The sequence below is a fragment of the Sinocyclocheilus grahami genome, unplaced genomic scaffold, assembly GCF_001515645.1.
Source record: "Sinocyclocheilus grahami isolate Dianchi unplaced genomic scaffold, SAMN03320097.WGS_v1.1 scaffold8.1, whole genome shotgun sequence".
NCBI classification, from domain to species: Eukaryota; Metazoa; Chordata; class Actinopteri; order Cypriniformes; family Cyprinidae; genus Sinocyclocheilus; species Sinocyclocheilus grahami.
Window position 1 is genome coordinate 4,352,495 of NW_015505187.1, and position 14,344 is coordinate 4,366,838.

A 14,344-nucleotide genomic window follows, 5' to 3' on the forward strand; every position below is an offset into this window, starting at 1 on the left:
ACAACCTGTCCAAGAGCATGAATTACTTGCACCATGTCCTGTGGTCTGATGAGACTAAGATAAACTTGTTGGCTTAGATGGTGTCCAGCATGTGTGGCAACGCCCTTGTGAGGAGTACCAAGGAAATTGTGTCTTGCCTACAGTCAAGCATGGTGTTGGTAGCATCATGGTCTGGGGCTGCATGAGTGCTGCTGGTACTGGGGAGCTGCGGTTCATTGAGGGAAACATGGATTCCAGCATGTACTGTGACATTCTGAAGCAGAACATGATGCCCTCCCTTTGGAGACTGGGCCGAACTGTAGTTTTCCAACATGATAACGACCCCAAACACACCGCCAAGATGACAACTGCCTTGCTGAGAAAGCTGAAGGTGAATGTGATGGAGTGGCCAAGTATGTCTCCAGACCTGAACCCTATTGAGCACCTGTGGGGCATCCTCAAGCGGAAGGTGGAGAAGCGCCATGTGTCTAACATCCAGCAGCTCCGTTATGTCATTATGGAGGAGTGGAAGATGATCCCAGCAACAACCTGCGCAGCTCTGGTGAATACGATGCCCAGGAGGATTAAGGCAGTGCTAGATAACAATGGTGCTCACACAAAATATTGACACTTTGGACACAGTTTTGACATATTCACTTAGGGTGTACTTACTTTTGTTGTCAGTTACTTAGACAACAATGGCTGTATGTTGAGTTATTTTTAGAGGACAGTAAATCTGTACTGCTATACAAACTGCACATTGACTAGTCTAAAGTATATCCAATTTTCATTTCTATAGTATTGTCCCTTGACAACATAACTCACTTTTGTGAGATACTGTATATACATACACGTGTGTGTGTGTTTGCCCCAAAAAATGTCCATGCTTTTTTTAATGATTTATGTTGTATAAAGTAATTGGTTTACTGTCGTAATTTTGTCGAATATTGTTTCAAATAAGGTTTTTCATATCAAGCCAGTTTCAGTGGCCACAATTACAGACTTGTGTTTGAGTGCGAAATATGGTTGTTATCAGACAGCGTGAAGTTCAGTGAAACCCCAAATAATTTTCGCGTGTGGTTTTTCAGTAACTTACAGATGCGGAGTTACTGTGTGAGTTGTGTGCCATCTGCAGGTTTTAGGTCTTCCACCTCAGCCGCTTTCATCAGTTTAGTGGTGTGACTCTGCGCATGACTCAAACGCTTTCCTCTCACGAAGCTGTGTCGTTTAATTAAGATTTGACGGATGAACTCGCGCCTCCATTGAACAACTGTGATAAGACTTTCCAATAGTATGGGTGTCGGCATCCTTTATATTTACTTCACTCTCTGTCACTATGGTCGGAAAGGTTCAATAAAGAAGTCAGTAAAGTCGTGTGACTAGTATTTTCTGCCAGCCCAGTTGGTTATAATTGGAACCAACGACGCCCCATTCGCGATTCAATGAATCATTCTTTTGAATCGGTTCTTCTCAATGAATCGGTAATACAGGTCAGCAAACAGATTTGAATCGATTTGAGATTCTGTCTGAATGATTCGGACAGGTTCGGAGCGATTCCCAATTTAGAAAACACGTAATGTACATATGTCTACGTAAGAAATCGTTATATAAGAACACAGAGAACTAAATATATCTGAATTGCTGCAAAGCTTTTACCTGCAATACATACAATGTACATAAAGAATCAAACTAAAAATGCATCCTATCATTTGCAAGTGATGAAGAATTTCTTGAGGCGTCTGTAAAGTTTGAGTGACACTGGTTGCAAAATAACGAACAGGAAAGGCACTTAAAGCACTAGAAAGTAGACTACCATGGTATTTTTCGACTTTCAGAAATACACTCACCCTAAAAAAACATTGATTGGAGTAAAAAGTGTGAAAACCAATCCCAGTCTAGCCTATAGCCTACAGAACGGGTCACAAATATGACCCATTCACAAGCCTAATGTTGGTGTATCAAGCTTTTGTATCACACTTCATGTTCTTGTCCCATTTATTGTTTGGTGCTGAAAAAAGTCTGGACTGTTTCTTAACAAGAATGGTGTAAATAAGCTTTATATGATTCTTAAATTGTATTGTTTTCATGGTCACATTTTATTTTAAGGTCCAATTCTCGTTATTAACCATTAACTATGACTTTTGCCTCAATAAACTACTACTTTTACTACTGCTTATTAACAGTATAGTTGTTAAGTTTAGGTATTGGGTAGGTTTAGGGATGTAGAATGTGCTTTATAAGTACTAATAAACAGCACACATATGTTAATAATAGGCATGCTAATAAGCTACTAGTTAATAGTGAGAATTGGTCCCTATCCTAAAGTACTACCGTTTTTGTTTATGCATAGTTACATTTTAAGAGGAAAACTCAGTGAACTCAACAAGTGGATGATATACACAACTTCATTTGATACCATTGATGATAAAATAAAATTACAAATTCAAAATACAATTATTAAAGAATGGAAGAAATTGTCTGGTATTCTATTCTATTCTATAGACTGGACAAAAAAAAATCAATGATACAAATGGAAAGAAATGCATTACTCTTGAAGAAGAAAGATGACATCTCGGTGTGACTCTCCACTTGAACAATTCACCAAATTCAAAACAATTCATCTTTATTCAAATACAAAATTACAAAGCTTTTATTTTTTTCTGAGGACATAACCAGCATGAGAAACAAGCAGTGTCTAGGGCTGAATCTCATACCCAAGCGGATCCAGCCCTTTATCCAGCAGGAGTAGAGAGGATTCCCTCATCTTCTGGAGAAACTTCTGCAGCTCGTCTTTAGAGAAAACCTGAAAAAAAGTAAGACAGGTCAGATGAATGAACGTTAAAACAAGACAGCATCATATTTAACATGAGCACTTATGTTATCAGAAGAGATCTCACGCAAATTGAGTCAATACAGTCTTACTGACATGCGATATTCATGTCTATATTTACAATGATTCTCTAAAGGGCTCTGACATCACACCTCATAGAGTCTGTGTTGGTCAGACGTGATGATGTCAGCCAGACGCAGACTCTCCTGGTGGCGCTCAGTGCGCTGCAGTACGGTTAACAGGAGGAAAGACATCATGGGCAGACACAAACGCCGCAGCAGAGTCATCTGATGAGAGCGCTCAGAGTCTTCCTCAGTGTCCTGCCAAAAACACACACACACACCATGAATCCAGAACATCCTACACTCAAAATGCATTTGCCGAATTAAAAAAAAAAGGATTATTACAATTAATTTGTGTTTGCCAAACCTGTAAATTAATAGAGAACCTATTCACCTCTCTGACATCCACCATCCAGCCTCCATCTACAAACAGCAGCACATTATAGATCCTCTCCTTCACATCCTCGGTCAGCGCTCCCAGACGGCCCTGCCAGTTCTCATACTCTATCTGGAGGAAGTGACAAAGAAAAGCCATTAAAGATAAAAGCTAGAAGTGTTCACGGCCCTGTGAGAACGGTCTGTTCTGACCTTGTACTCTGCTTCTTTCATCTCATGGGCCACCTTCTCTGTAAACTTCGCTTGAGCAGGTGCTGTGGGTTTCACCGGAGGACAGTTCATGTGCTTGAACCACTCATTAAACGCTTCGTGAGCTTCCTGTGGGGGAAACAAAACAGAGTAAGATCATCTCGCTGTAACTACATTCAATAGAGTGACAGACAATTCAGTGTTGCACAAAGATGCAGCTCCTCACCAGATAGGCACGGATGCACAGATGCTCACGAATAGCATTCTCCTCCTCTGCAGGAAGGGGCGTGTCCATGCCCTGCTCCTCCCACTGGCGGTAGATTTCCCGCATGGAATCTTCCGGCACTTTGGCGAAGACCATCTTAGCAGCGTCATGCTTCTTAGATGCTACGGCAAACGAGGAACATTGGCATTTCATTGATTCACATCTAATGTCGCTAATCTAAGCTAACTGACCTAACTAAGACCTAGGAGTAAACTAACCTTAAAAGCTTGTTTTTAATGGTATAAACTTTCGTTCAACCATTTATAAATTTAAGTCTTGTATTATCCCTTAATCACCAAAAAAGCTGCCTCAAAGACATGATTCTTACCTTCCTCTGAGCCAGGTTACAACTATTTGTTAGATTCTCACATGTATGAACGATCCTGAAGACATTATTTTATGTCTAATCATTACGACAAGTGACAGAGAGGAAAATGCCAATACGAACCAAATGTTTTCTGCTACACCTGTGCGCATTACTACATCCAAATGTTGACCAAAAAAAAAAAAAATCTAAACCAACATTTTTTTATAAGTGAAAATCAATTATAATATTAAAATATAAAACTATCAATTGCAGCTCAGTTACATCTTAATTAGTGCTGTCAAATTGTTAATCGCGATTAATCGCATCCAAAATAAAAGTTTTTGTTTACAGAATATATGTGTATGTACTGTGTATATTTATTATGCATATATAAAAACACACACATACATGTATATATTTTTGGAAATTTCTTAAATATATACATGTATGTGTGTGTATTTATATATACATAATTTTGGATGCGATTAATCGTTTGATAGCACTAACCTTAATATAATAATTTAGCTGCAAAAGTCTCACCTAAGAACTTCCTCATGATGGCATTGCTCTGTTTAAGGGCTTCAGCTCGCTGGGCGGGATCAAACACCAGCCAGTCAATGACATCAATCTTCTGCTGATCCTCCTGTGTGAATAGATGAAGAGTTTTGTGTTAATTCAATTGCTAATTGGATATAGATTTATAAATTAACACATTTAGCAGTTCATTTGTACCACAGTAGTTGCTGTATCTAGCGCAGGGGTCAGGTCATGGTGGGCAAACTCATCTGTGTGTCTCTCTCTGATGGTCTCTACTACTGTTTTTGTGATTGCTCCTACGTCCAAACCTAAACACCACAAAAAATATCAATGTGTAATAATAAGTATGTAATAAACATTTAAAGCACACATTGCAAAATAAACCCTTTCCATTGTGATACAAGACCCTTTGACCTCACCTGCTTGTGTTGCCAGCTCCAGACAGTGTCTGCGCTGCTCAGTCTCAGTGACTTCCTCCAGGAACTGAGCGTATTGTGACACGGCCATGTCAGCAGGAAGGTGACTGACATAAAATGCAATGAGATCCACCTGCTTTTCCTTTACTAACAGGGAGATGTAGGCCTTCAGGACATCTACACACACCTCCACCTGACAAACACAGATCACAATGGTGAGTCTGCATCAAACATTTGAATGTATTTATCTGTACAAGCAATAAGCTAGACACATGAAGAGAAATACAATCTAAAAACAAACAATATATGCATATAATGTACGTACCTTGAGTTGCATGCCCAAACTGCGATAAAACAACACTAAATGTGACATGAAGCGCAACAGATGAGCTGGCAAAGCTGTACTTCTTCCCAACCAATCATTGAACTCCTCCAGAAGACCTTTCAACACAAGTTAAACATTGAACTTAAAAAGAAAACTTTTCAAAAAGAAAAAGTGAGATTTTTCAAAAATCTGTTCTCAAAGCGTACCATCAAGATCTCCAAGAATAACAAGCTTCTGAATCAAATGGTAATGCTCCTTAGTTGCATCCAGAACCCTCTGTCAACATAACACGTGTGAAAAGATCAGAAAATAAACAATTTCAATCAATTTAGTCTTTTACAAAAGAAACCTCATTCATTCACTCTTACTTTGGATTCTGTTGCTTGAAGCTCTTCAAAGACTTTCTCCAATGTCCAACTAAAAAAGCCACATGATGGAATTAATCAGTTACTGGAAAAGGACATAAAGACTGTATATAGGATGGAAATTAGAGGGTGTTTATAGTCATACTTGGTCTCTAGGAACTCTCTGGGCAGCTCCTCCAGCTCTTCACTGCCCAGACCAGAAGAACAGATTTCCTGCTCTACCAGAGTGTCCACCATCACCCGGAAATACGCCCACACTGTGTCCTCCCACGACTCACACACGGGTAACAGCTGCAGGAAATGAGGACATATTCAAATATTGACTAAAAACAAGAGGAACAGTTAGATGACTATTTACCTGTTTGAGGTTTCCACTGAGTGCAGCATAGATGGCTCTTTCATATTTGTTGAACTGCTCCTGAAACAGCAAAACAAAGCAGAATCTTTCAGAATGACAAACAAAATGACCAAAACATTCACAGAAGCTGTGTATTAAGTACAGACATTTCACCTAATTTAATTATTAATTTTTAATTTCTTGAGACTTGATGTTACCCAGTACAAGGTATATATAAAAAGCTACCTATACTATGCAAAAAAAACAGTGTATTTTAAAAGACAACACATTTTTGCTAAGTTAAAAAAGCCCATGTCAGAGTACTTAAAGGGATAGTTCACCCAAAAATGAAAATTCTGTCATTAATTACTCACTCAAAAAGAGTTAATAAAGAAAAGAAAAACAACGACTTTATTCAACAATTTGTTTCCTCTGCATCAGGTGCCAGGGTGATGCGGAGGAGACGAATTGTTGAATAAAGCCATTTTTTCTTCTTCTTTGCGCACAAAAAGTAATCTCGTAGCGTCGTAAAATTACAGTTGAACCCCTGACGTCACATGGATAATTTTACCGATGTCCTTGCTACGTTTCTGTGCATTGATCGTGTTAATTACATTGCTGTCTATTGAGGGTCAGAGAGCTCTCAGAATTCATCAAAAATATCTTTAATTTGTGTTCCGAAGATGAAAGAAGGTATTACAGGTTTGGAACAACATGAGGGTGAGTAATTAATGACAGAATTTTCATCTTTGGGTGAACTATCCCTTTAAAGATAAGGGGGAAAAAAAGACAATTATAATTCAAATTACTGTCAGTGTTGCCCTAAATATAAATTTATTCGTTTTTTTCCTCAAATTTCCCACAGATCTAGAGTTTCCTCACCTCCTCTGCCATTCTCCAACAGCAAACCTTCCACACGCTTCGATGAGGATTACCCTCCACCGCCTGAAGCGCTCCACCTCCTAAACACACACACACACACACACACACACACACACACACATATTAACAGGGTCGCTCCAACTGATCAATGAATGCCCATGACTTTCAGTTGAATGTGATGACTGGCTATTAAGAGACTGCACTAACAAAGAACAACTTTTTGCCAATTCAATATTGATAACTAGAATATATATTTTTTTTACTATAGTTAAATAATTAACATGACAGTTTAAAAATAATAGTAATATATTTTCAAAATGTTAAAATTCCTGGACAAAGTGTTCAACCATGTGAATTACGAATCACACTACTGTTATAACATGGATGGACATATACAGTGGGTACGGAAAGTATTCAGACCCCCTTAAAAATCATATGGATTGTGTTTACTTTTTGAAGCATCTGGTTTCATTAAAAATATCTTAATCAAATATGAATGAAAGTCTCATGGAAAATGAGGGTGAGTAAATGATAACAGAATTTTCAGTTTTGGTTGAACTATCCCTTTAAATCCTATTTAACTTAAGTAATATTAATGTAGTTAGTATGTGCTTGTGTCGACCTCCGTTGATGTTGGGGTCATGATACAGTTTCCAGCCTTCCAGAGTGGCAGCACGCCAGGCCTGACCACAGCGCTTACACAGCCTCTGAGCCTACACACACACACACACACACACACACACACACAGTAGCAAAGATACCCAGTGACATTTTCAGTATTCAGTTCTCTGTTTCTGAAGAAAAAAAAAAAGAGCTAAGTGCTCAGATTTGTCAACACAAAAGCTGCAGTTACATAGCAAACATAAAAATAATTTTCAAATTTATTTTTGAAACTGTCTTTTGAAATTGCTATCGGTGATATACAATTTTTTGGTTTTGGTAACAAACATTACATGTAATCAATTACTTGTTTTGTAGTGTTACAATAGTCGACTATAAAACACCCATAACAATCCCTATCAGAAAACACACCTCATCAGTCATGCCAGCTCGTATGAGGTTAAAGAGGTTTTTGAGCAGGCGAGTGTCGTCCTCTCTGTCCAGGTCTGCCAGTGGTCTCTTCTGTCTGATGGGAGCATCGGGATCCAGTTCTGTGACCAGTGGCCTGCTAAAACCACCACTGGGTTGATTCCTCCTCAGCTTCAGGGTGTGGAGTGTGTTCTCCCTACACATAAACAATCCACCATAAAAGATCAACCTGCATTCAAATCTGAGTTTTGAGATGTTCAATAATATAAATAAGCAGTGATATCCCTTACCAGTACACAGATTTGGCGTAGTATTCAATGTTATCAGAGAAGTCTCCTATCTCATCTTTGGCGATACTCTCCAACCAATCCACCACCAGCTAAATGAACACACACACACACACACACACACACACACACACACAACATACTGAGCAAAGTGTTTTTTCCATGCAGAAACAAGCAGGATGGGTGTAAATGCATGCATGTGTACCTGGCTCTGTCGCACCATATTGCCCTTCTGGAAGAACTGCTCCATTACTGCCTTCTCACTCTCAGTGGGCATCTCCAGAGAAAATACAACCACAAGTTGATACGCAGTGGCTCCAAAAAATATACACGCTTAAGTCACCATTAATGTATGAATGTCACTGCAATGAACACAAAATATCTCACCAAGTGGCAATGACACAATGTAACTTTGTGACATTCTAAAAGTTTTTGAGCACTGGTTGTTCATTTTGGACAGTATATCTACTGTTTTATTTAAAAACAGGCTAAATTTTGCAAAATCTTTTGCTTGAACAATGTGCTTGTGCTTAGGAGTGTGCGATACTGAAAAAACATAATATCTCGAGATTTTATCGATAACGATAATTAGACGATATTTTGCTATGTGTGTTATTGTGCTCCTAAAGTTTTCGATATTCTTCATATTCTGTGTTGTAGTCAGTTCACACTGATAGAAATGAATCTTTTCCAATAAGTTTAAATTGATGGGCATTTTACCTTTATAAAGCATGCATTATCTTTTGAATCAAATTCATGCATTTAATCAGTCAATTCGAATAATAAGACATTTGGGGTGTTTCTAAGCAAATGAAATCAGTTTCAACAAAATTCATCTTTGCAATGCAGAGGAAACAGAAGCTGCATCTGAAGAGCCATTTAGATGTATTTACACAATGTTTAGTGCAGGACATGAATGCATTTAATCTGCAATTACAAATGCACGAATAATGTTTTGATATATTAAACATAAACCGTTGAATATTTATTTTTGAAATTATTTAAATAAAAAGATACTTTAAAATGTCAAACTAAACCGGCCAGTAGGTGGCAGCAAGTCACTCTTAATAAGTGAGTCATTGCGATTGAACCGAATCATTTAAATGGTTGATTCATTCAGGAACAAAACACCGTCATGTTGCTCAGAGACACAAAACAGTGCTGTGGCTGTGTTTGGATTTTTATTTATTTATTTTTTCAAAATCGCGCAAAAACAGGAAATATGGTATCAAAAAAGGTAAGTCTCTTAATCAACTTCTTGTTTACGGAACTGTTGTAAAAAAAAACTATATTCCACTCATAAGCATGGTAATTTTGGAGAAAAACGGCACTCTTCATGTGAAATTGATTAACTATATGAAGTGGTATAAATAAATACATTTTCTGCCCCCATGTCTTGATTTGTGATCATTCTAAATGACTGAATCATGTATTGAAAGAACGGAATCTAAATGCGCACTCGCACTAGTCCAGACTTCACGTAATGCGTGCGCTCTGTAGGGGTGTTTTGAATGTTTTTTACAAAATACTTGATAATGTCAAATCGCAAATCGTTATAACAACAATTACGATATTATCGCAGACGATATATATCGCACACCCCTACTTGTGCTATCATAATGTTTGAGATTTTGTAATATAATGCAATGACATTCATGTTTTCCATCTATGTAGACCAGTACAGTGTAACACAAACGCACTTACAGTTATATCCATCATGATGTCTTCCTCTAAAACTGTATGGATTCTGTCTCTGTATTTGAGAGAATTATAACAATATGTAAGCAAGAAAAATAGCAGTTGTGCTGCTTAATATTTTAGAGTAAACTGTGATACAATCTTTTTCAGGATTCAATGATGAATAGAGATTTAAAACAACACTTACTTGAATTAGAAATCTTTAGAAACATTATAAATGCCTTTATTGTCACTTTTGATCAATTTAATGCATCCTTGCAGAATAAAATAATTAATTTCTTCATTTTACGCCAAACCTTTGAACAGCAGTGTATGAGAGTGTTGTACCTGTACAGCGAAGTGATGAGTCTCCAGGTCACCATCTCTTGCTGCAGCAACCAGGTAATGCTGACTGTCTTGGAGGATTTCTGCTGACCAGGGGCCGATCGAAGAACCATTTTCTGCAACATACTAACCTACAATACAGGTCAGCACATTACGAGTTTTTTTTTCAGTTTGCCATGACAACATTTTCATTTAGCTACCATTCAAAACATTTAGTTTTTCTATTTAAAAAAAGATAGATAACTTATATTATATATTACATTTATATTGTAAATAATTACTCATTTCTACTTAATGAAACTCATTTAAATCACATGATTCTGAAATTCCCAGTCTCGTCTATGAACTACTAGGCATGTACCTTATCTTGACAGAGAGCCTCATACTCCTCTAAAAGATCAAACACATCTGTGGATGCATGACGTAAATATGACTGCAGAAAATCAGGAAACAAACCGAGAGAAGCTGAGAGAAGAAAAAGGGAGAGAGAGAGAGCTGTAAATCATGTAAACCAGTCACTTCATTTGTGGTGATGATGATCATTATGATTATTTACCAGCCTCTCCGGGATCATCTTCCTTTAGCATGAGAGCGCTCATGCTGACATCCTCAGTGAAGCTGGTGTCCACCAGTCCAGACAGAGGAGACGGGTAAAGACTGTTCGTCCAATCACTGTCATCCAAGTTCTGAAGTGTCAACAAATAAAAACCCCAGGCAAAACGGTTACCACTTACATCATACAAGCTAAATATACAGAGCCAGGATGAATAAAAGATGTTCATATGAATTCTGGTCACTCACCATGCTCAGACTGCCTTTAGTACGGGGTGTGTTAACGAAACGAGGAGTTCTGCTTCCTGTCCTGAGGATAGCCGACACATCTGGGTTCCTGAGGGCACTTCTTGGGGTGACTGTACATAATTTACAGTAGGGCTGCACAATTAATCTAATTTCTAATCGTGATTACAATTATGGATGCCACGTAATCATTCAAAGTCCACTTATGTTATTCTGCGTGCTTAAGATATGTTTTTTTCTTTCTACATGTTATCTTAAGGGTTTTTCCATTGTTTTAGTATAACATTATAATACCATGCATATATTTTTAAACCATGCATGTTTTATAATTTAAAGAAACCAATCCGATGTATATTTGACATTTGAGGCTTAATACTATAGAAAAGCACTAAAGGTTTTTCAGTTAGAGTGTTTTCAGCTTGTTTATTTTCATATAAAAATACGGCGTGCAGTTGCATCAAACAATGGTATAAACATCATTCAATGTAAACTGTGATAATCGTAATTAATAATCGCAATTACAATTGCAAGGGAATAATCGACAATTATGATTTTTGTCATAATCGTGCAGCCCTAATTTACAGTCAAACCAAAAATTATTCAGACACTAGATATAATTTTGTTTTTACTAGTGGGTGCAGGACACTATAGTTCATTTATGTAAGTGAGGATAGCGAAATAAACTGTGACGTATTATACCCAAAAAAATTCTTCATACAGTAGGTTACCAGTAAAACTGATGAAAATTTGGGACCAAAACTTATTCAGACACTTTGACTTGACCATGATTTGCTTAAGTGTTTTTCTTTAATTGCTAATGTGACCCTTTTTACACCACATACTAAGCATTGCTTAGTAATTGGTGGACCTAAATTGGTATTATCTAATTGTTGTGTACTACAATTTAACAGCTGACAGCTATTCAACCTAACTCATTACATACCTTTCTATCAAAGTAATCTGACATTATCAAGATGAATTTGTTCTGACACAGTTTAACTCTTGAGTTCTTGTCCTATTTTATTACCATTTTCTAAACTATAGCGAATAAACTGTGATAATATAAGAAATGTTGAAGGTGTCTGAATACATTTGAGTTTGACTCTAAAAGAAAACTGCACATCAATACAGACCACTCTTCAAAAACGCAAAACAGTACTAAAGGATTCAGCCAGTTCATTCAATGCAAGATTCATATCAACAATGATTATGTTACTTAAATTCTTTATTGAAAGAGTTGGTCGGTCATTTCTGAATCAGAGTGTTTTTGCATGCAGCATCTACACATATCTATACAGACAGAGAGCAAAAGCTGTTTCCTCACAAGCTTGTTTGAGGAGAGATCCAGGTGTTTGGCGCAGTAGTGGTCTAGCAGGGGTAGTGCTGGTGCCAGGAGTCTCATCCTGTGCCAGTGGGACTGAACACACAGTAAAGGAAAAAAAAAAACTCCTACATGTTTATAACATAGTTTCAGCACAGATATATTGTACTTAGTTACACTGCAAGATGAGAACAAAAACCTGACCTCAACTGAGCTGGATATCAACACTATTGTCTTCTGTAGAGCTGCTTTTCGTTTTATAATTGCTAACCTTTGCAATGTTAACACTTACTGAACTGAATAAGCATTGAGCTAAATAATGTCATTATTGTGTTGAGCCGTTTTATAGCTAAAATGGAAGTTCTTTCAAAATGGATGTATTCTGTACCATTAACTAACAATGCTATTTTTCTGTTTATCACTGTGAAGCTGTTTTGAAACTATCTGCATTGTAACGTGCAAGAGAAATAAATGTAATGACTTGACTGCGGCTTGTGATTTTGGTAAGGATACATGCACCTTTTTTGTGTGAACTCTTTCTGCGGGCCGCACGGGTCACCTCAGTGTCCCGAACCAATGGACTCAACCAGGTCTGATTCCTGCACAAAACACAGACACCACAACTACATTTTCAAGACTATGTCATTAGGCTATTATCCACATTTATGCCACATGCTCACAAATACATTTGAACACAGATTCTCCAGTCTTCAGACTAACAACTGAACATTCACAAAGACTCACACTCACACAGAAAATCCTAAACGAACTCAAAGTGGCCTGTAAAATATATTCATATAACAAATACAGCTATTAACTAGCTATGAACTGTCAAAACGCAGCTAAAGAATAACGTTATTAGTCTTTTTAAACAACATAAAAGTTCCTTCAATGCTGTGTTTACGTAAAATAACACTAAAGTTACATATTGTTTAGCAATTAATAATGAATAAAAAGCTATATTTTCTTTTCTTTCGTGTGTTATTATATTGAGTGTCAACTGCCATGTGCAGACGTTCTGACGATAACGTAAATTAGAGCAAGTCACGAATCAAATAAAGTAGCCAAAATAATCAGGTAGCATTCATACAACAATAACACGTAATATTTACCAGTCCATGTTGTCCGAAAGATCACAACTGCTAGCCAATGATGCTAGCACACGGGATTTTGCGCCTTCACTGCTGAGGCTCGTTCTTCTTCTGAGCTGCGCCTATCATTACTTCACACTGCCTCCTTCTGGCGCGGATGAACGAGTGAGTACAAAATTACCGCCGTCTGTCAGGTACTGCCACCTACTGGCTATAGAAGGAATCACATGCATCGCAATGTGCCTTTTTTTTAAAGGGGTCATATGATGCGATTTCAAGTTTTCCTTTCTCTTTGGAGTGTTACAAGCTGATTGTGCATAGATAAGATCCCTGAAGTTGCAAAGACTAAAGTCTCAAAACCAAAGAGATATTCTTTATCAAAGTTAAGACTCTGCCACGCCCCCCTAAAACGGCTCGTTCTAACACGCCCCCACATATCTACCTCACTATGTGGAAATATTAGCATAATGCCGCCCAAATGTGCACGCAAAGAAAGAAGGCGTGGTTTCAGTAACCGCAGTTAGTGTTGAAGCAGCATGTCAGGGAGACGCTGTGTGTTTCTAGGCGAAAGCAAAAGCACTTTATTTGGCCTTCCGAAAGTAGATGCATTTAGGAATCTTTAAGATTACTTACAACAGAACAGCAATGCATTTTATGAACGACCGTTTCGTGAACCTAGGAGAGGAGGTAATTCTGACTTTGCTACGAAAATCTGGCTCTTCTGAATCATCTACTGTTTTGTTATTAGCTTAAGTGTTAGAGAGAGAGAGAGAGAGAGAGAGGCAGGGTCACAGTGGAGTCAGCTGTCTTAACCGTGACTTGTGTACTGCAAACACATACCAGCTTCATCACTGTGTCTGTCACGCGACTCTGTTCCCATTTCAGGCTTGAACTGATGGTAAAACT

The 14,344-nt window shown here is 37.7% G+C and overlaps 2 protein-coding genes across 3 annotated transcripts in view; both read right to left on the minus strand.

The window, feature by feature from the left end:
• Positions 1-2,464: 2,464 nt before the first annotated feature.
• Positions 2,465-13,548, minus strand: LOC107590859 (nuclear pore complex protein Nup107-like). Of its 2 annotated transcripts, none has more exons than XM_016279796.1 (26): positions 13,460-13,548; positions 12,867-12,946; positions 12,351-12,443; positions 11,030-11,139; positions 10,785-10,914; positions 10,590-10,693; positions 10,232-10,359; positions 9,911-9,959; positions 8,412-8,483; positions 8,210-8,298; positions 7,923-8,115; positions 7,513-7,603; positions 6,891-6,970; positions 6,030-6,089; positions 5,817-5,962; positions 5,675-5,723; positions 5,513-5,582; positions 5,307-5,422; positions 4,985-5,174; positions 4,761-4,873; positions 4,569-4,671; positions 3,683-3,843; positions 3,460-3,585; positions 3,266-3,379; positions 2,962-3,129; positions 2,465-2,782 (listed from the first exon to the last, which is right to left on the minus strand). In XM_016279796.1, the coding sequence occupies exons 1-26, from the start codon at positions 13,465-13,467 to the stop codon at positions 2,675-2,677; spliced, it is 2,751 nt and encodes a 916-aa protein (XP_016135282.1). In that variant the 5' UTR covers positions 13,468-13,548; the 3' UTR covers positions 2,465-2,674. The 2 variants fall into 2 exon arrangements, with proteins under 2 accessions (XP_016135282.1, XP_016135273.1); XM_016279787.1 differs by having other exon boundaries at positions 2,466-2,782; positions 12,861-12,946.
• A 94-nt stretch (positions 13,549-13,642) lies between these two features.
• Positions 13,643-14,344, minus strand: part of LOC107591167 (nuclear pore complex protein Nup107-like) — an 8,755-nt gene continuing 8,053 nt past the window's right edge. Inside the window, exon 8 of the mRNA XM_016280227.1 lies at positions 13,643-13,649. Coding sequence (XP_016135713.1) covers positions 13,643-13,649 — 7 coding nt within the window. The remainder of the gene's footprint in view (positions 13,650-14,344) is intronic.